Consider the following 22,422-nt stretch of genomic DNA (forward strand, 5'->3'; position numbering starts at 1 on the left):
TAGCGAGTTAGCAACGTTTATTTCGCATTAGCTCGCCTTTTTTTTTTTAATTATTTATTTTGAAGTCTCGTCTAGTCTGTATGCATGTCTGCACATTTTTTTTGTCTATTTTTTACCATCTAAAAAATTTCATTTTATTTGCAAACATTTTCGTTTTTCTTATATCTAAACATGTTTCTATTTTTACCGCTTTTTTTTTTGTTTTCCCCCTTAGCAGATTGCATAACTTTCGCGTAGTAAATAAAAATGTGTAAGGTGTTGTTGACCTGTTGCTTTTTTGGCACCTGTTTGTGCTTTTCTTTAGTTTTTTGTTGACTCGCACATAGTATTCATTTTCAGTGAGGACATGGTATTGTGTCGACTTGGAGTTGAGAATGTTTTTTTTTTTTAATGTGCTTCTGTTAAAAATATAAGCTCGGGGTGATTGAAGCTAAAGATACACACACGACCTGAAAGGAAACAGTTGAATACTTTCTCTGCTCATGTCGGGCCTGGGTTGGGTAAATTCGATATTTGAAGCCTCGATATTCGAATTGGAATCGAAGTTTAGCTCCAAAGTGGCGAATTTTTGAAATCGAACTTTGTGTTGTTAAAATTCGGATAAAATCGAATTTTTCCAGAAATAATCGAATTTCATCTTTATTTCCAAAAAATCAACTCTTTAAATTTTTCTTTCTGACTAAATTTTCCATCACTATGTGTGGCACTCCATTTGTCTTAGGGATTCAAGGAAAAAAATACATTTTTTTCGATCCGATGCATAAAAACAAAAAATCTGTGCCAAGACGGAACTGTTATTCCAAACTCAATTTTAAAATTTTTAGAGGCTTTTACGTTAGTAGCATGAAGCTTTTGCCTAAAAAGACCCCTAGTAAAATTTTCCGGAGAATAATTTTTTATAATATATATAAACGATCTGCCAAATTAGCTTTTTGCGAGATTTCTTGAAGTAAGGGTCAAATATGACCGTTTTAGGCGGGAGCTAATGGGTAAAAATATTCTACGAAAATATTTCCCAAGAAATTTTATTATATATGTCTTAACCTTTAATTTCGCTCAGACATTTATTTTAACTATTTTTTCGACTTTTTTGAAAACTACTTAGGCCGAGATATGAAAACTTTAGTAGGCCATAAAATAAAAATACGAGCTAACTTTGGCAAATTCATCGAGCGTTTTACTACTGGATGGGTAGTCATTCAGAAAATGTTAACAAAGTACGGGCTGGTTTCGGCTGTCGCACAGTGTAATTTTAGACTAACTTTTTAAACAGGTGCACACTCTCTTCAAGCAACTCAAAAATATTTTAATTGTTGCATAGTATTCTAAGTACAACACTTCTTTAAATAAATTCGACTTTTCAAACAGGTGACAACCCTCCAAAATGTAATTAAAAAATAAAGTTTATTCAAAACCATTTCGATTGATACCCATATTGGAGTAATTTATTTAACTTATTAAATAATTTAATTTTGATTTTTTACATATGGCACAAAACTAAAACCATGTTACACATCTACATTTCATTTGACACAGATCTTATGATTTGGTGTTAAATATTTAACGCAAACATCTGCGGAAGCGATTATTTGAATTTGATTTTCTACCTTTTGGCAACCCTTTTCATAGAACTAAAACTATGTTGCAGACCCAAAGGACAAGCCTTTAATTCGACTCCTAATTTTTTTTAAATTGAACGATGCAGATTTTATGACTTGGTGTTAAATATTTAACGCAAACATCTCCAAACTCGACTAAGAAGTTTCACTTCAAAAAAATTTTGCGAAATTCGAAAAAATTCGAATTAAATCAAATTTGCACCACCCAATTTCGAATCGAATGGTTGGGCAATGTTCGAAATTCGGAAAAAATCGAATTTCAACCCCTCACTACCCATCCCTAGTCGGGCCCTTGTAGAGTAATTTAGAGTGCGGCCGGGACTTTCATCATATGTATATTATATACTTCCTCTTCTTCTTATTTGGCGCTGTAACGCCTAAGTGATTTTGGCCGAGTTCAACAAAGGACTTTTCTCTTCTGTGCCAACTGACGTCAATTGGAAATGCCAAGTGAAGCCAACTCCTCCACTTGGTCTTTCCCTCGCAGCGGGGGCCTCCCTTTTCCTCTGTATACTAAAATATAAAAGGTTTGCCTCAGTTTGTGGTGCCAATGTTGCATATTTCCAGGAGTTAAGCTACTAAACAAGGCCAAAGACTGGAAGGCAACACTTTTATAAAAGTTAAAATTGCTAATTTTTTCCACAATTTCGCGATAGCCGGTGAAAACTTGAAAACATGGAACAACCTTTTTCTTGAGAACAGGCTAGTTCTCCACTTGTTTCCCACCGTGGTTCTCCAATTGGTATCGACTATGTTTTCCAAACTATTTTTAACTGGTTTTTTTTTTTTTTTTTTTGAAAGTGTGACTTTTCTTGGATACCAAGATACTGGAGTTTTGTGGAGGAAAATGCTCAACACCCTCTACTACAAAAAAATCTAAAAAACTACTAATGAAACTACTATCTAATTTATTGTACTAAAATTGAATGGGCTAAAAACTGCATACTATTTAGAAAATTTTCCGAAAACTCCGAAAAAAAAGTCTGAAATTTTCGTGAGCTTTGTGCAAGCTTTACCTATATATGTAGTTTCTGTTATAGATAGAACTATATTTTAAATGAAAATTATTAAAAATAAATAAATAAACATAAGTTGCAAACAACATTTTGAATATTGCTTCTGGCTTATTGACTGACCGCAACTGTTTATGTATATGTATGCATGTATATACATATGTATTATGGTATGCTTTTCAAATTATAACAAATCAATGTGCATTGTAATTAATGCAACACATTTCCTTTGGCTGCATTTGCGGTTGAAGCATACGCTTTTATACAGTTAAGCAAAAACGCAGCTACGTGGAATACATATAGTAAGAGGCATTGTAGGCTCAATTCCGTAGATACATACATACATATGCGTTTATTAAAAATATCTGCATATAACAGGTCTAACCGGTTTTATCTGAATTTAAAAATAGGGTAGGCCGGTTGTTTCAAATTGTTTTTTTTTTCGAATAACTCTAAAGCCGGTTTTTGGAAAAAGTCAATTAATCTAACACCCTAGTATCGACATAACACTTGGCATGTTTTATCAAATTCGAATTCCTGCTAGGTTAACAGGTTATGTGGGTATACATATTTTTAACTCAGTTTACCAAAACAAAATGTGTACACTTGAAAATAATAATAACCTGGAGCCCATTTCATAAAGTGAGAGTGAGAATTTTTTCACAACAAGCATTTTCTGTATTGTCAGTGATTTCAGTTCCATGAAAAAAATTCCATTAAGAAGTGACATTGTCGGGTTTGAAAATTATTGTTGACAAAATTTTCGCCAGTCATATAAAATTTATATTTAATTCTGATATAGATAGTAATAGCATTTGCATTATTATAGTTTTTACAAATATTCAAATTATTGAAAAGTATTGAAATGCGCCCAATTATAATATGAACAAAATTTTTCAAATTCTCCTGTAAAAATCTTCTGACGGAGCTATTTAGTTTTGGTCCCTATTGTCGCGACAATTTTTTTTTTTAGAGTGACAATTGTCGGCACCATTAACAGACAATTGTCGACAATATTCCAGTATTGTCACTGTCGCTTCCAAAAATTGCCACAGTTGTCTACAGGTGTCTATGAAACAGAAGAAATATCGCCGACAATTCTGGCTCTGAATTTTTTCAAAAAAAATCGACAATTAGCGCACCTGTCACTTATATGAACACTTTTTTTTGTATTATGACGTTAATTATAAATTTGAAAGTCATAATTTTTTTCAAAGGTTGGAGAATTTTCCAATCGAATCCATATTTTTTTCTTTATTTTCTTTGCGAATTTTAACTGCTGGTTTATTTCGAGGCCTTTCCATATATTGTACATACATATATACATACATACATACGTACGTACTAAACAAAATTTTGCGAAAATCCCCATTATTTAATAATTCATGAGCATACACACTAAAGCCACTCAAATGTTGTAAATGTTAATTTGAAATAATTTATAGCGATTTCTTCGCATATTTTTTCCCACAAGTTGCGATGTTTTACTTTTATACATTTCTATTGAATTTAAAGGCAAGCCTGATTCCCATTAACTTCCGTGCCAAAAAATGCACGCATCTATAAAATCACATGCACATACATACATATATAAGTACATACATACATAGTACAATATAGACATGTTAAACATATGCAAGCATATTTAGGAGTGAATGCTAAGCAGACATGCAAGTATATCTGTCCATGTATGTATGTACATGCAGACATATGTATTTATGTACATATGTATGTATGTCTCGTTGTCATTCTTATGTAGCTAGTGTGGGTACGTTCTCAATTTTAATTGTACTATTTACACAAATTACAACGTCGATAAAATCGTGTTTTCCCAACCCAGAAACGCAGTCAAATCTGAGTAGAGCAGCTCCTAACAATTCGAATTTGAACTGTAATAGGACAACATTGAAAAAGTGCATAGAACGGTTTTAAAAATGAAAGCAAGTATGTAGTACGAGTACCTACATGCATACACTAGGCGACAAATGAAAGTGTACACCTTGTTGTAATATAATATTCGCAATTATTTTCATGAAAAATGTTTTGAATTAGTTATTTATAAAAACATAGCGCATTCTATAATATAAACCATATAAAGTTTCACACTTTATATAAAGCGCACAAAAAATCAAAAAATTAAAAAAAAAAACATAATGAACTATATTTTTGTATGTGTAAAAAAAAATTTTCATGAAAATAATTGTGAATTTTATATTACAACAAGGTGTACACTTATACTTGTCGCCTAGTGTGTAAATGTACAATAGCAAGTACTTGCCCTATAGCGCTTAGAAGTGTTTCAGTACTTAGCAGTTTTAAATAAATACGCTTTAAACGAAAGAGTCAACCAATCGTCGAGTTTATAGTAGACATGTAGACTAGGCATGGCATGTACGCCCAACCAACCTGAAAGCCACCAAAAAATTACAATATAATTTCGAAGCGTAAAAATTCAGCGAGTATGCACTTTACTTATGAGTATATATGTATATACATACATATCTACGAGTACATACTACATTACAAATGCGCATGATTACATGCATACCAAAAAGATGAAAGAAATAGCCAGCCGTGCGATGGTGGGTGGGTGTTTGCTTGGCTTGTTCATTTGCTAAGCAGGAATAGGTGAAATTGCGATGTGGCGTTTGAGTGTGCGATGTACATATTTTTGTATATTTTGACACTGGGGAAAATCAGATACTATCAGCATTTAAAATTTCGCTCACATACATTGAAAGACTACACCGCAAAAAAAAATACCAGTAATCCTTCAAATTCGCCTCTACTAACCAAAGAAAAGCTCCACTGCGAAATTGGTATACAAACAAGTAATTTTTAGCATAAAAAAAACCGACTTCAACTCATATAAAAAAAAAATATATATATATATCTCATGATCCACTGATCGGATCTTTTCTGCGCTAAAAATCCAAAGGGCGCATAGCAAATTAAAGGATTTTTAGGATGCAATCCACTGACGTAATATGTCATAATCCAAGAATTTAACAACTAACTCAAAAATTTGTTTTTTATACTTACCCACTTAAAATAGTCTCAAATGTTATACATTTTAAAATAAAGGTCCCATATTCTTCTGCTCTCACGGCCTCATTTACTTCAAGAAAATATATGTACAGCAAAGCCGAAGTGCTTTTTCAAGCAATAAAAAATAACGAAAAATAATTCTTCAGATTGTTTGAGAAGGAAAAAAAAGTTCGTCGGACACCGCTGAGTCTTCAGTATTTTTGCAAGGCAATTTGGAAAAAAGTTGTTCTTTTTCGGCTGAGCCTAGGGGTAGGCTTTTTACATTTTTCGTCACTTCTTCAGCATGCATCGATGTTCTTGTCTCGAAGATATATATATATATATTTTTTTTTGCTCCAAAGGTCATTGACCTCAAATACCCCGTTCTAGTGCTTACCCAGTAAAGTAAAGCTCGCGAGAAATCATTAAACTTTAACAGTGTAAGTACTTCAATTCGAAGGCAATTAATATTTTTTTTTTAACGAGCGCAGGGTCGCATTTTGTAATTTTGGGCGCTTACAGTCAGATCTTAAAATTAGGTTCTGAAACTTTTTATTTATCTTTTTTTTTTTAATTGCCTTGAAAAAAATCTTGAGGGTTTTCTGTTTGCTTGTAAGATGGTGCGGTCTAATGTACATATGTACATGTATTTGTTCATACTCGTCTTGTGTAAATACATTTATATGTATATACATTAGGGTGCGCATTTTTTTTTCAACTTTGACCCACAAAATAAGACTCGCCCTCTTTAGGTTCATTTGGTTATAAAAATGTGCTCTGCGAAAGGTTTTCAAAATCGGATAATGGAAAGACGTGGCTCAAGAGCCCTAAAGTTATGCAAAGAAAGGCTCTATAACTTCCAATCCTGACGAGGTATGGAAAATGGAAAAAAATTTATAAGGCACACCCTAATGTACATACCTAGATATTACCCACCATATACTTTAGTATTCACTATGGGAGCCTGTCATGAAAGCTGTTTGCTTTAGTTGATTCCATTTACTTTTACACAATTTCAGTCGATTTTAGTTTTGAATTTTTTTGCGCTAAAGTAAAACTACGTAAAAATACCAACAATGCAGTTACAACAAATGAACATGCTTATGTATGTCCTAACATGTATATGTACTTGCAAATAGATAAAGAGCATTTGAAATTAGTACATGAATTCGTACGTTGCCTTTGCCGTTGTTGCCAAAAAAAAGCGAATACAGTGACGAACAAAAGTATTGGCACAGTGAATTTTTCGCAATGTATGCAAAGTTTTTTATTTTAATTTATTATCATTATTTTTTTTTTCATAAAAATATGATTTATACTACACGAAAACCCATAAAAATAAAATCACTAAACTTTAAGCAAAACTCAGGAAAATTCAATAAATGTGCATACTAATTTGCAACTTTTTGTTCAGATTTTTTAGAAAAATTCCAAGTATGCAGTGTTATAGCTCTTTCAACTTTAGTATAAGAAGGTTCAAGTTTGAAGAGTATAGAAAATCGCATTTATCTGAATAAAAAGTTGCAAATTAGTTGCAAATTTAATGAATTTTTCGGAGTTTTTCACAAAGGTTAGGCATTTTATTTTTAAGTTTTTTGTGTCGAGTATGAACTATATTTTTATAAAAAAAAAAAAATAAATAAGAATAGAAAACATGGCATATATTGCGAAAAATTCACTGTGCCAATACTGTTGTTCGTAACTGTTTGTATGTATTGGCAATGTTTGAAGTGTACAACAGGGCGTATGTGGAACGCAGCATTTCTCATGGAGCAATTTTTTTTTTTTTTTTTTGTTGATTTGCTCATTTGTCGTCATTGTACACATTGTATGAAAGTCTGTGCGACGAATATGTGAATCAATTTTAGTTAGATAGGAATTGAATTGGACATTTCAGTTATTTTTTGTTTTTTTTAGTTTTTTCTTGCTTTTTGCAGAATCACTGCAAATAATGAAAATAGAAGTAGAAAAGTCGAAGAGTGGCGTAGAAATAGAATTGTCACTAATTGGCCTACACTACAAATGTTACACACAAAATTCACAATGTCATTGGGTGTGGTGGCCGCGGCGTGCGATGTGTGGGTGTGTGTGTGTGTGCGGTACGAATGAGATTTACATACATTTGTGCCACAATTAAATATGTTGTGATGACTTTTCTTTTTTTTTTTTTTTAATACGCTTTGTACGAATTTGCTTGAATGGCTGGCTAGCTATTTTGCGGTGTAAAATCTCTGTTAGCGTCAATTGTATGTAGCTCTTTTGAGTTTGTGATGATTTTTTAGTAGCTATTATTTTTTTTTTTTTTTTTGTTATTCTTGGCACAATTTGTACCGAACTACTGTTTGGCAAAGCCGAAGCGTAGTACAAAAAGCTGAAAAAATTCAATTTTAAAATAAATTGTGCGCTTAAAGGTGAACAGATTTGAAATTACTTGAAAACAAAAAAAAAAAAAAAACAAAGTAATAATAAACGCCAGTGCGAGACCATAATAACGTCTTATACATATTTAACGGTGCCTATTTGGCGATTTTCCGCATTCAGAATTGTGGCAGCCGATTTGGCTTGCGCTTTCCGCCTACAATCGGCTGTTGACCTTAATTTAATGAATTGCTTGCGATGTTTTTGTGCATTTGTTGTATAGTTTTTGTTTTTATTTTTAACTTATTATGTTTTGTGCTGCTGCGTTTCTAATCAAGAGCGTAAATGTGAAAAAAAACAAATTGACAATTTTCGCAGCTTGACAAATGAGTGTTCGCTTGGTAAATTCTAAAGAAGAAAATAAGAAAGTGGGCTTCCTGTGAAACTGTTCTCAAAACGAAAAACTAAACTGACGGTGGCTTACACCGAAACTGGTTTGTCTCCAAACCAAATTGAAGAGGGACTGACGGAGTTTCGTTACAACATCTTCTCACCGTGTCGGAAGAATTAAGCTAAACGAACTAACCTCTCATCAACTTTTTATGTATATAGATACAATACATTGAATATTTACAAGGGTTAATCCGCATAAAAAAAGTTCTTTACTTTCATACAAAAACAGGGGATGCGTTCCAGCATTTTCAAAAACAGCATAAATTCAGATAGTCCATGCAAAAAATTCTAAAAACCGCATAAAATAATCCAGTGAGGCATTATTAAGAAAAAAAACTATTTATTTCTTCACCTCAACACTTATTATTCCATGTAAAACTGAACATTAATAGGTTAGGTTAGGTTAAGGTGGCAGACCCGCAAAGGGGACTCACTTAGACATTTGATTGTCCATTGTGATACCACATTACATAGGAACATTAATGAAATAAATAAAATTTTATCTATTTTAACAAAAAAATAAAAATAAAAATACCACAATAATTACATGACTTATGAAAGAATACAAAGACAAATTATTTATCAGAAGCATTGTCTCTTACACATTGAAAAAAAGTAATAAAAACTCTCAAAAAAGCAAAGTCGCTACTGCGAAATAATGATTTGAAAACCCGCATTAATTCAAATCCGCATAAAAAAAGCCGCATAGAAAGAGACCTAAGTGTATATAAAAATCTTTTGTGGGTGCTTTTGATTTTATTTAGGGTGTGTTCATACAGAATGCCGAGTGGCGCCGAGCGATGCAAGGAAGAGCGGAGCGGAGCGGAGCGGAGCGGAGCTGCTGGTGTTCGCACTTGACGAAGCGGAGCAGGGCTTTTTGCTGACTTTCTATGACAAGCGGCTAAAATATTTGATCAATTTGTTTTAAATGCTTTCTCGTAAAATAGACTTTCGTTTAATTACCTTTTTTTTTGTTCACATCAGAGTCATGAAGCAGAAAAATCATAATGAAAATTGAAAATTAAAAAGTGCTTTGCTTTAAGCTCCAAAACACTTCTGGAAAAGTTTGCTGTATGAACGCTTACATACATATGTATAGCTACATTAATTTGAAATCTCGGAACGGCTCCGCTCCGCTCGGCCTCACTTCCTGTGTGAACGTACCCTTAGGCGTTGATAATGAACTGAAGTATTTTACTTTATTGGAAATTTTGGGACTCTTCTTATTTTTCTCTAATTTCATTTTGTGGATTTAAATCTTAGCTTGGCTGTTCCTTGATGTCTAGCAAAAATTACCATAATTTAACTGTTAAACCTAGATTTAATCGTTCTTGTGGAATCTTATTTTTTATCATATTTATTATCTTGTCGATCATTTATAACCGAAAAAATAGAAGCCTTCCAAATAACGATCTCCATAACAGAAAATATCAAAATAACTACTACGATATTTTTTTGGCGCTTTTCAATATTTTTCTCGAATTTTTGCCAAAAGTTCAAAATTTTCCACTGTGGGTTTTTTCTTTAACTTTGCGAGGAAAGTGATAATTTGATTAGGTTAAATTTGGATTAGATAAGATAAGGTCTCTTGTAACAAACCTCTATCCGGCTACAGGTCTCCTTTGATCCAAGTATTGCTAGGAAGCCTCGCGACCGGTCCCTTGGCTGAGTGCAATTTACGTCATTTGCTTCTAAGGCCGGTCCTAGTCAGAGCTTCACAGTGGCACATAATTGTCCCCTTAAAATACACGAACATTGGTAATTTTTGTTGAAACTTGGCAAGAGCCCAATTCTTCCTTAATTGTGAGTTTCTTCAAAATAATGTCTCGAAAAACATGGTGACAACAATAAAAATAACTTGCGATGGCGTATTCATTCAATCCAATTCGTATCTCACGCCCACCGAGTCCGGCAACAATGTTGCACATCGCTCAACATACGTAGCTAACGGCACTCAACATTCGCCGAACTCAGCAACATCGTTGGCAACATCTACGACAACCGCAACATCGTTCGCCATTTGCAGCGACGATCCAAGCAACTCTGACGGCAGTGTCAACGAATTCGAGCATTCACTACGTCAACGTTTAAGGCATTTGAATTCTCCCAAAGTCGCGCTTATCTCGGCTACAATTAGCAGTTGCAGCAATAGCAATAACAACGACAGCAACCACAACAGCAGAGATACCAACAACGGTAAAGCGCACGCTACATTTAACTCCTTCTCCTCCACCACATCACCTTCGTCCTCGTCGCACTCGTCATTCAACTCGCACGCCTCAAATGCGTCTCAGCGTCAGCGCCGTCGCCGCAGTAATTCCTCAAGCCACCGTGATTCACTTAAATTTGCTGCTGCCTCAGCAAATGCGCACGCACCTCAAGGCAAACCGACAGCGGTGGATACGCCTCGGCGCTACTACTACAATGGTGCTGGCGGTGGCGGCGTAGGCGGCGTAGGCAGCAGCAACAACATTTATTGGTGCAAGCAAGCCATCATTGGTAGCAGCCGCAATGGCAAGGCCAGTGGCGGCGGATATGGACATAGCAGCGGTGCCGCACTAAAGCGTCGTGCCCACACGGTTGAACGTATGCCGTTGACACGCAGCGCCAGCAGCGTCACTACTCATAAAGAATTTAGGAATGCGAGCGCCGCGACAACAGCGGCTGCAACCACAGGTCTTGCGAAAGTGGTGGCAGTACGGCGCGGAAGCAACGAACAACATGGCGCGGAGATTAGCAACGACAGCGGCGATACATCGCTGAAGCTGGTAGCGGCGGCTGCATCTAATGGTTATGGCACGCGCAGCTTGCAAGAAGATTTTTATTACTCCGATGACAAATCGGTGTGGAACAATAGAAAAAACCAAAGTCAAAGCGAGGCGAATGTTAGTGGCGGCAGTGCAATAAAAGCCGTAATAAAAAGTATTAACAACAAAAACAGTCACAGCAATTGCAACAATAAAACTGCTGGAAGTAGTAGAGCCCCCTCACCGGCAGCGCCAGCGGGAAGCAACAGCAATTCGCAAAACAATTCGAATGCATTAAATACAAATAATGCAAACCCGAATACGCGCGCGAGTGTAAAATGTGTGTCAAAACCCGCGCCCGCGTCATCGCCGAGCGTATCTTCCGCTGATACGACGCGCCTATTTAATTTCCTACGTGCCGCGCGTAAATTTTATCGCAGTGCCGCGGTTGGGAGTAGTCAAGACTCGAATTTGCGCACACACGCAGATGAAGTAGATGGTGTTGTTGCACAGCGGCGGCAGCAGCCCTCCTCCGAGCCGACAAAACGTCGTTCGTCGTTGGCAGCCATCAATGATCGATTGACGATTGCGGAATACGACAAGTCATCAGCGTCAGATGATTTAAGCCAAATAACGGTGACACTAAGTAATGATTGGTTTGGTTAGTATTTTGCTAAATTTAATTTTTAATTTATTTTTATTTGTACATAAGTTGAGAGATGTTCATAAATAAGTTTTAGTTAATATTTTACCAAAAGACGTTGCTTTTCACTTAAATTTTACTAATTTTACAGAAGTCTGAGAAATTCTTTTGCGTCGTCACACTCAGCGTAATATAAAAATAAACTGTTGCGCTTTCTGGTTTTGCTGTGTTAAGATTTAAATTTGATGAAATTGAGGACTAAAACAGATCTAAGCAAATAATATGTTAGCAAGAAGGTGCAGGAATAACGGGCGCGGTAAGGTCCTGCTCTACCCGAATCACTATTGATCTTCATCTGAAATAAGTGACTATTAAATCTGCAGTGAGACTCACCAGAGTCAGGGCTGCACAGTGGATCAAATTACCAATATGGCACGGATTAATTAATAACTTGAGGACAAAAAAGGCAATCTCAGTTCCGTTTTTTTTTTTCGAAAATAGTTTATACATTAAAGCTAATTTTGAGTCTCTAAAGTCTGAGGTTAAAGTGTTGGTAACAAAAATAAGTCGGCAGTATATTCTGACAACCAGGCAACTTTATTAGCAATAGCAACTTTGGTTGTCATATCGTAAGCTGGTAGTCTTAGTCGATGATCGTATCCCTTGCCTGTATTTCCGGTCATATGAACATCGAATGCATGGGAGAGCTGATGAATTGGCGTGAGCCTGCTTGGGCGGCCAATTTGAAGCTGTGAGAGAGCAAAGAGAATTCCTTTGCATTGAGAGAGTGGACTCTGTCCTAACGAAACCAGGGCAAAGAGAAGAAATATTTATAATAATACCAATAAACACGGGTCACTGGAATTTACTGCAGATGTTAGACGATAAGCGAAGAAATTTTCCGACCTTGCGATTTTTAGGCATAAAACACAAGGCAGGCGTATAGTAACACAACTATCAGATCTATCCAGAGATACTATCTACGCAATGTATTATTTGCATAGATGATAACTTATTTCTCACAAAAAGTGCTCCAAAATACGATATTTTTAAAAAATTTGATTCTCCCTACATACTGCGAAGTTTACTTATTTTTTTAAGAAGAAAATGCTGGACTCCCTCGGTAAAAAAAAAATCTACAAAATCAACGGTAGTCTTTAGCGACTAGAAACTTACAATTTATTACACTTAAATTCAATCGGCTACAAAATGTTTGAAATTTTGATAACATTTTTTTTTTTTTTTAATCAATTTTTTTGAACTTGGTGCAAGCCAATCGTCGTACTATAATTTAAATGAAAATGGTTAAAAATAAATAAATATACCTAAGATGCAAGCAACACCATTCTGAATTTTAGTGCTATAATTTTGACCGCAACTGTATACTATGAAAGTGAATCCAATCGAATTGTAAGTTAATGCAGTTTTTAGATATCTCTTGGCTCCAGCAACACCTATCTGTTAGAAAACACTATTTCTATTTACGTGGGTAATACATGTTCTGAATTTTGTTCAAATTGGACTGAAAATATGTCTTTTTATAGAAATTTCAAGTGCAGCGCCACCTATCGGTTTTTTTTGTTGCCCTAACTCTGTCGGTTCAGTAGTTCTCTAGTCTATAAACGCCATTACAACACACACACACGTCGTTTTTATATATGAGAAGAAGAAGATGAATAAGGCCAATCGATTTTTGCTACAACAGTTTTGGTTTGAAACAAGTTTTTTTTTTTTGTGTATATAAAAGTTGATTCAACGCCACCACGCGCCACTCAAATATGCGCCTACTGACTAAATTTATGGTTTGTATTTAGCGAGATTTTGAAATGTCATCACACAAATCCTCTGGAAAGTTTTTGCTTTCCATTAATTTGTCTTTCATGTGGTTCATACATACCACTGCAGCTAATTGCCGTTTAATATGTTCGTAAAAGTTCGTAAAAACAGCCAGTCCATCGACCAGTTGCAAAGCCGCCTATCTTACGGCACTCAAATTTTACGGGAGAAAGAAATAACTGAATTTCGTTAATGGTATTGACTAGATAGGCGATATTTTATTTAACTTTTATTTTACAATTATAATTTTGGCAGATGTCGTGGTTTTTTCGATAACCCATAATTAGATATTCTTTTTCCATTTTTATAGATTAACCCTCTAACAGCCAATAAGTGAAAAAGGATATATTTTTTTTTATTTGATATGCATATTATATGAGAACTTAGTGAAGGGAAAAAACCATTTTCACTTAAATTGCTGGTGAAACCGGCAGTTAGTGCCATACAAATTTTACCGCTTCTCATCGCTTATATATATACAACGCTCAACGCTGGGATCTGCCTAATGCATTTAATGCTGTCGACACAGTGCTTATGGTATTGGCCTGGCCCACTCTTGAAATGCAACTCGCTCTGATGCATCAGCTATTTTTAAGCACACGCATGCATCATTTTCATTTTATTTTCATCTTTTATTAGCCAGTCATATCTGTGACAGTTTCAGTTCACATTTGCATCATTTGACACATATAAATGTATGTACTATGTAAATACATATGTATGTATGTACTTGCATGCCGAACAAAAGTGAAGTGAAAAATAACAACAAAGCGATGCTGCACAATTGCCAGTTGACTTGCATGCCACAACAATTAGTTTCATGCAAAAATGTTTACGCAATGCAATATGTGTGTACTTAAGTACCTTTTTTGCACTCAGTCACCACAATTGGTGCGCGCGCCCTCCCCGTGCGTGCTGTGCTGTCGCCGTGCCTCTATGTATTTGATTGCTGTGCGTACGAGTATAGTTAGTAGTTTTGTTATTACATATTTGCAGTTCATTGCCTTTGATAGTTTGATGGCTTCGTCACCAACGATATATCGTTATGTATATGTATACTTATAGGCGATCGTTGCTGTTCTAGTGACAAAGCTACCTTTCGGCATTTGCGATTTACAAACAGACATATTCATTTGCAGATTATTATTATGTAAGCATATTTAGCCGCCGCCCACGTTTACTTTTGCTTGCTTTGTGTGTATGATGACTTACTTGTTTACCCAGTTATGACTACATAGTGATTTCTTCAATTACAACCACTATATCGGATATCAGTGGCAAACGTGGCAAGCATACATATATACATATAGGTAAATAGATATGTGCAAATGTATGCATATGTCCGTTTGTATTTATGTAAGTGTCATGATTCTTTGTTTAGTCCAGCATTGCATTAACTTGGCTTAGTTAAGCATCGGTGCGAATCGTCAATTGTATTAAGCCGACTTTTTTAACAGCTTCAAATCATAATGCTTTACTTACAAAGTATGTATGTAATAATTTTATGCAGTAATTTAATCGTAAACAGGGGAAGGAAGTAAATAAAAGCACAAGAATTGTAGTATTTCCAGAAGTTACGCTGTGGAGGCTAAACTTGTTGAGTTAATCTGTTTTGAAAATTTGTGGATGATTCATAAAGTGTCGCTTCATGTTTATTCTTTAGCAAAAATCAGAATATTAAAAAAAAATTTAATAAAATATCGAGCTTTTCAATACGAGTTCTTAGAAAGATTCTGAGTATGCAGTTTTGTTGCTCACTTCACAGGACTCACCGTTGTTTTGTGTTGCTCATTTTCTTCCATATAAAAAAGTCGAACATAAGTACCTCGGGAACTTCGAGTAAACTTGATATCAAATTTAAAATATTTTATATTTTATATAAAATTTTCAGTTTAAATGAAACTTTTTTAGAATTAAATGAAAACATTTTCAAACAAAGCGACCACTTTTTCAAATTTAATTAAACCTTTTTCAGATTCAATGAAACTTTATTCAAATTAAATGAAACTTCCTTTTAATAGCCTATTTCCACCAAGCCTTAACTGCAGTTTATGCCGTTTAAAAAACGGAGATTACAACTCGAACCTCCCACCTATTAAGTAGAAGCAAACGAAAGGAAAAAAAACAAAAAAAAAAACCTTTCCGATCACCCAACGTTGGAATTACTTGAACTTTTCCGAGCTCTTAACTGCAGTTAAGCCTTTGGTGGAAATAGGCTATAAGAATGTTTCATTTAATTTGAAAAAAAAGGTTTCATTTAATTTGAATAAAGTTGCATTGAATCTGAAAAAGGTTTCATTTAATTTGAAAATGGTTTCATTTAAACTGAAAATGTGAATGAAAAAATGTTTTTTTTTTTTCAAAAATGTAAGTCGTTAAATTCGTTGCAGTATTTCAGTTTTACAAAGCCATGCATTTTCCTTTCCTTTTTATAGTGTTCTTCCTTCTTCTTCCATACCACCAACATTTTGCAAAAGAAATTGCGCATGATTTCCACTTTTAATTGTATTCATTTGAATAAATACATTTTTTAATTGTACGAAGAGCTACCTATGTATAGTAACTATAAAATAGCAACAAAAGAAACAACTCAACTCAGTAGTGCAAGCGATAATTAGTCTTAATAACTCCATCCGCTCTTGGCGGTAGGAATTTGCTTAGCTTAGCGGTTCTGTTTGTGGTTTTCCGCTGCACAAAAACAAAAGCCAATAAAACACCAGCAGCAGCAGCACCACACTACCTTGACAAACAGCAAAGACAATAAGAATGCAAGCAAAATAAAGTAAAGTATAAGTAATCGCAACATTTCAATGCAACATGCATCAGCTGTGGCGCACAACGACACGACCCTTTTTAATTTCTCATTACATTCTCTCAGTGTTGCCAACTTTTGATTTTCAAAAAGCACCAAAAACTTCGAAAAAAAAGCGTTTTACCACACTAAAAGCACCAAATGGTTTTGAATCAATGGATGCTTTTTTCATAACAGTTTGTATGTATTTAACAAAAACAAAAAGTTAACAATATTTACAAGAATGCATACATAAATCAATACACAAAACTTTTTCGCTCCTAAAGCCCTGTATGCAGCTCTCAAGAAAACGGTCAAGAAAAAATTGCCATTATTTCGCGTGTGTGTCCAAGAAATTTTGACATTTTTGATACCTCACAGCCTGTTGCCTTACTCTTTCCTCAAGAAATAATGGAACGGGCATATATTTCTGTTGCAAACCTGGGTTGCCTTGTGCTCTTTTTTCACAAAAAACTTTAGAAAACCGTAGTAGAAAGCGTAGTAAATTTCTTAAGAACTGCGTACTGCCTTAAGGAAATTTGACTCAAGAAAATTTCTTAGCCATTTCTTGTACGTCATTTTATATGGAGTTTTTGCTTTTCTTGAGAGCTGCATACAGGCCTTAACGATTGAAAAGCCACATGCTATAATGACTCATGCTTACGACGTAATACCGAAGTACTGCACATTAAAACAGATATATCCCAAGAAAGAAAAATCGAATCCCAACAAACGAAAATCATGCCCTAAGTAGAAATGAGCAAAAAAATTTATGTTTTCATTATATAACCTCAAATATGGCATTTTGAGGTTAAGATATCTCAAAATTCTAGTGTTACAGCAATTGTGCGGCCAGATTTGGATTCAGCATGAAGAAACGATGTGTTTTACTCAGATGGTACAAAAATAAAAATTTTTACAAATAATTAGAGAAGAAAAAAAAATACTTAACTTACTCGCATATCTACTAGCATTTTCAACGCGAATAGAATTGAACAAGGTGGGTTTGCAAGTTCAGCTTTTTATCAATCATGGTTGTATGTAAGTGCATTTAAATTTGTAGATTTTTGTAAATTCAGTGCTGCCACAGCCTTAAATATTTAAAAATTATTTCAGGTTTTAACTATATCGGAGTAATTTTAGTTCAGAAAAAAGCACTAAAAAAGGCACTAGGCACTAAGTAATTTTTTTTTGGCGTTTTAATTTTCAAAAAGCACTAAATCTAGTGCTTAAAGCACCAAGTTGGCAACTATGCATTCTCTCACACAGCCACAGCTTCATTCATTTTCAGCCATTCACTTTACTTGTAGTACACTTTTTTCTTACTGTTTTTTTTTTTTTGCATCAATCGCATTGTTGCGCTCAAAGTAAATCAGATTTTCTTTTACATTTTGAACCCATCGCATGTAGCAACTTTCTGGAAAGCTCCGCAAGCCATTCGCAAGGCAGTCATTTGTGGCGCGTCTCATGTGGAAAACCTACGAATGTTTTGAAGCTCGTCAACAGCAAAATAAATGCTGTACGAAGCAGAAAATAGTGTGAATATTACTTGAACTTTATGCGAGCGAAAATTGAGTTACTCCCTTTCGACGCTGCGCTGCAAGTGTTCCCTTTCAATCCACCACACATTTGCACGTGGGACCGAGCGGTAAACACCTCTACCACCGCATACTTAGCGTGAATATCTGTGGTTTCGTGCGCTCGGTATTGTTGCTTTGTTGCAATTTACTCGCAATGGGCAAGAGCAATATGCCAACGAAAGCAAATGTGGCCATTGTTGCACGGACATACATACCTACATACATACATACATTTTTAGGTTTTTTTTTACATCTTTTATTGCGGTCTACAGCTGTGCTGCATTTGTTTGCTGTCAAAGGTTCTCACGTTCTCGTCTGTTCAGTGTTGCAAAAAGTTTTCGCTCACTACTCTTCTTCCGGTTGAAATGCAACGGTGTGCAACGGTGCTTGGTTGCAGAATATTTTGCTCCCGAAAGCCGTTAAAATTATGCATGCGCATTGTTGTTGTTGTTGCTTGCTGTGTACAACTTATAGTATAATACGAATATAGAAAAAAAGAAAACAATAATAATATCTGCCACCTTTTTCTCTTCCTCATTTCAATTTAATGCAGATTCACTTGCGGATTCCGTCGGCGGTGCATAAATTTGATATGAAATGAATGAATTAATTTTGCTTTTATATTTTTATGAATTTAAAAGGCTCATTATTTACAGATGTATTTATGCATTGGTATGTATGTATGTATGTATGTATATAAAAGGAAATATGAACATACTCATAAACATAAGTACGTACATATACATATGTACAATATAAATTAAATTACAAGCTGAAATTTGGTAATGAGTGAATTCCGTGGGATCCAAAAAATGCATAAAATTTGAATTGTGTATCAAAAAATAGGAATAACAAGAAAAAGTAAAACAACAATTCTTTAATAAAATCAAGCATTAAGTAAGTCGTTCTTTTCTTATCCAATCAATTTATTGTAATCTGATAGAAATATTTTCAGCTTTTCACTAATTGAAGATTGTGAGTGGGGTGTCAAATTAAAGAGCTTTGCTTCTACGTGGTTTTAGTTTTTTTTAAATAGATAAAATAATAATAAATAAAAAAATAATAAAAATAATAATAATTAATAATAGTAAATAATTTTCGTCTTGAAATAAACGTCCCGCGAGACGAGAAAAATAAAAATCCGATATAATTATTATGAAAAGACGTAAATAACTTCCATCTGAAAATAATCGTCCCGCGAGACGGAAAAAGATATTTTTCAAAATAAATTATACAAAGACGAAAAAAATTTCTCTTAAAACGTGGCGACGTTTTTGATCCCAAATTTTAAGATAATAATAATTATGGGTTAGTATATTCATTACTAAAAAATATTAAGATATTAATTATTTTGGGTCCCTGGTTAGTATATTCATTACTAAAAAACGTGTCCCCAACTCAACAAGCGAAAGCGATTTTCCTTTAAAACTTATTTAAATTCTTCTCATCAAAACACAAAATAAAATCTATTGGACTAATAATGGCCACATTACTTCAAGTTCGCTTTAGGAAAAGAAAAATGCGAAAATTTTATCAATAGAAATATAGAAAATAGTCTCATGGGGCATCAAACTAAAATAAAATTATTTTATCTATATCAGAGTACGCCATGGTAGTACGCCAACAAAAAAATACAATTAAGGCAATTTTCTTCGTACCAACCTTTTTGTTTGAAAAGCCTATGTAACGAAGTATCGACTCAAAAATAAAAAAAAATAAAAATTAAAATTTACGGTTAATTTTCCGTTATTTTTTTCTTTTTTTAATTTCCATTTTTCGGGTTGGTATTCTATAAATAAAGGGTGATTTTTTTGAGGTTAGGATTTTCATGCATTAGTATTTGACAGATCACGTGGGATTTCAGACATGGTGTCAAAGAGAAAGATGCTCAGTATGCTTTGAAATTTCATCATGAATAGACTTACTAACGAGCAACGCTTGCAAATCATTGAATTTTATTACCAAAATCAGTGTTCGGTTCGAAATGTGTTTCGCGCTTTACGTCCGATTTATGGTCTACATAATCGACCAAGTGAGCAAACAATTAATGCGATTGTGACCAAGTTTCGCACTCAGTTTACTTTATTGGACATTAAACCAACCACACGAATGCGTACAGTGCGTACAGAAGAGAATATTGCGTCTGTTTCTGAGAGTGTTGCTGAAGACCGTGAAATGTCGATTCGTCGCCGTTCGCAGCAATTGGGTTTGTGTTATTCGACCACATGGAAGATTTTACGCAAAGATCTTGGTGTAAAACCGTATAAAATACAGCTCGTGCAAGAACTGAAGCCGAACGATCTGCCACAACGTCGAATTTTCAGTGAATGGGCCCTAGAAAAGTTGGCAGAAAATCCGCTTTTTTATCGACAAATTTTGTTCAGCGATGAGGCTCATTTCTGGTTGAATGGCTTCGTAAATAAGCAAAATTGCCGCATTTGGAGTGAAGAGCAACCAGAAGCCGTTCAAGAACTGCCCATGCATCCCGAAAAATGCACTGTTTGGTGTGGTTTGTACGCTGGTGGAATCATTGGACCGTATTTTTTCAAAGATGCTGTTGGACGCAACGTTACGGTGAATGGCGATCGCTATCGTTCGATGCTAACAAACTTTTTGTTGCCAAAAATGGAAGAACTGAACTTGGTTGACATGTGGTTTCAACAAGATGGCGCTACATGCCACACAGCTCGCGATTCTATGGCCATTTTGAGGGAAAACTTCGGAGAACAATTCATCTCAAGAAATGGACCGGTAAGTTGGCCACCAAGATCATGCGATTTGACGCCTTTAGACTATTTTTTGTGGGGCTACGTCAAGTCTAAAGTCTACAGAAATAAGCCAGCAACTATTCCAGCTTTGGAAGACAACATTTCCGAAGAAATTCGGGCTATTCCGGCCGAAATGCTCGAAAAAGTTGCCCAAAATTGGACTTTCCGAATGGACCACCTAAGACGCAGCCGCGGTCAACATTTAAATGAAATTATCTTCAAAAAGTAAATGTCATGGACCAATCTAACGTTTCAAATAAAGAACCGATGAGATTTTGCAAATTTTATGCGTTTTTTTTAAAAAAAAAGTTATCAAGCTCTTAAAAAATCACCCATTATAAAGAAAGAGTGTGTGTGTGTGGCTTTGAAATTTCAAATAATATGATTAATTAAAAAAATTATTAAAAAAATTTCAGTTCAATATAGAATAACAATGTGGGTATCAAATAAAAGAGAAAATCATGCAGAATTAAATAACTTTAAATTTTTGGTGCATAAGGACGAATGGGTATGGAAAATTTCCCTTTAAAATTTTATCCTTGAATATCTATGAAAATTTGCAATATTTATTTTTGAAAAAAATTTATATTAAGGGCTAATTCAGACACGAACAAATCCTCGAATTTCGTCCTCCTAACTTTATTAACTTAAAAAAAAATAAAATTAATTAAAAGCGCATTTTCAATACTTACTTGTCCATGTAAACCTGTAATGTTTTTCAATACTACAGAATTTTTTCTTTTTGGTACCCATATTATTATTGCACATTCCACTAATTTTTTTAAAATCATTTCTTGAATCAATCATATCTTCAAATTTTTTTTTTTTTAATTTTTTTTTTGTCGCACGGTGATATACATACGTATGAAAAAAAACGCAAAATATCTAACACAAAGTATCAGCTACCTTTCATGGATTTCACGTTCTTATATTCACGGTTTAAATTTGTAATTTTTTATGTTCATTCACCTTTTCTGTCATAAAAGCTTTTATTTATCGTTGTTATTGTTTGCTGGCTTCTTTCAAAAATGTCACTTAGCAAAAGATACTTTCTTTATTGCAGCTTTAATATGCATTGTTTTATGCATTTGTATTGTTTTTGGCCACGTTTGGTCAAATCGTTTACAAACAAAATTACTCACCCACGCGTTCAGTCCGTAGATATGTATGTATGTGCGAGTATGTACTGATGGGAATATGTACCCCAAATATAAAGGACTTTATGAGTTTATTGTCTTCACATGAAAAACTTGTTATAATGCACGGAATGCCTTTCGTTTAACGCCACATTTAATATTATTGAAATGGAGAAAAAAAAACTTTGATTTTTACAATGAAAATAAGTGCTCGAATCTTAGTCCAGCGATTGCGATATTGATCAGCGTTCGAAAAGTTGCTAATTTTTCTTATTACTTTTGGGCATGACGACGCCATTCAAGCTCGTTCACGCTGCCCTGCCTGACTTATAGCGTTTTCTTTTCTCGAAATAATGTTGCATTTATTCTGCCCTGCGCCAGGGCTGTCAAGCTTTCGTGTTCCTTTCTCAGTATCTTCACATGCATATTGCGTTCTCTTTCTTTAAAATGT

The 22,422-nt window shown here is 34.5% G+C and overlaps 1 protein-coding gene across 3 annotated transcripts in view; it reads left to right on the top strand.

The window, feature by feature from the left end:
* The window catches only part of LOC118737546 (tyrosine-protein kinase Btk29A), a 44,938-nt gene that overhangs the window by 7,084 nt on the left and 15,432 nt on the right, over positions 1-22,422 (top strand). For 2 of the 3 annotated variants that reach the window (XR_004992824.1, XM_036468124.1), the window contains exon 2: positions 10,086-11,878. Coding sequence is in view for 2 of the 3 variants with exons in the window: in XM_036468124.1 (XP_036324017.1) it covers positions 10,306-11,878 (1,573 nt within the window). In the remaining variant the exon portion in view is untranslated. The remainder of the gene's footprint in view (positions 1-10,085; positions 11,879-22,422) is intronic. The other variant, XM_036468132.1, reaches the window with a different exon arrangement.

The sequence above is a fragment of the Rhagoletis pomonella genome, unplaced genomic scaffold, assembly GCF_013731165.1.
Source record: "Rhagoletis pomonella isolate Grant_MI unplaced genomic scaffold, Rhpom_1.0 Rhpom_scaffold_00001, whole genome shotgun sequence".
Taxonomy (NCBI): domain Eukaryota; kingdom Metazoa; phylum Arthropoda; class Insecta; order Diptera; family Tephritidae; genus Rhagoletis; species Rhagoletis pomonella.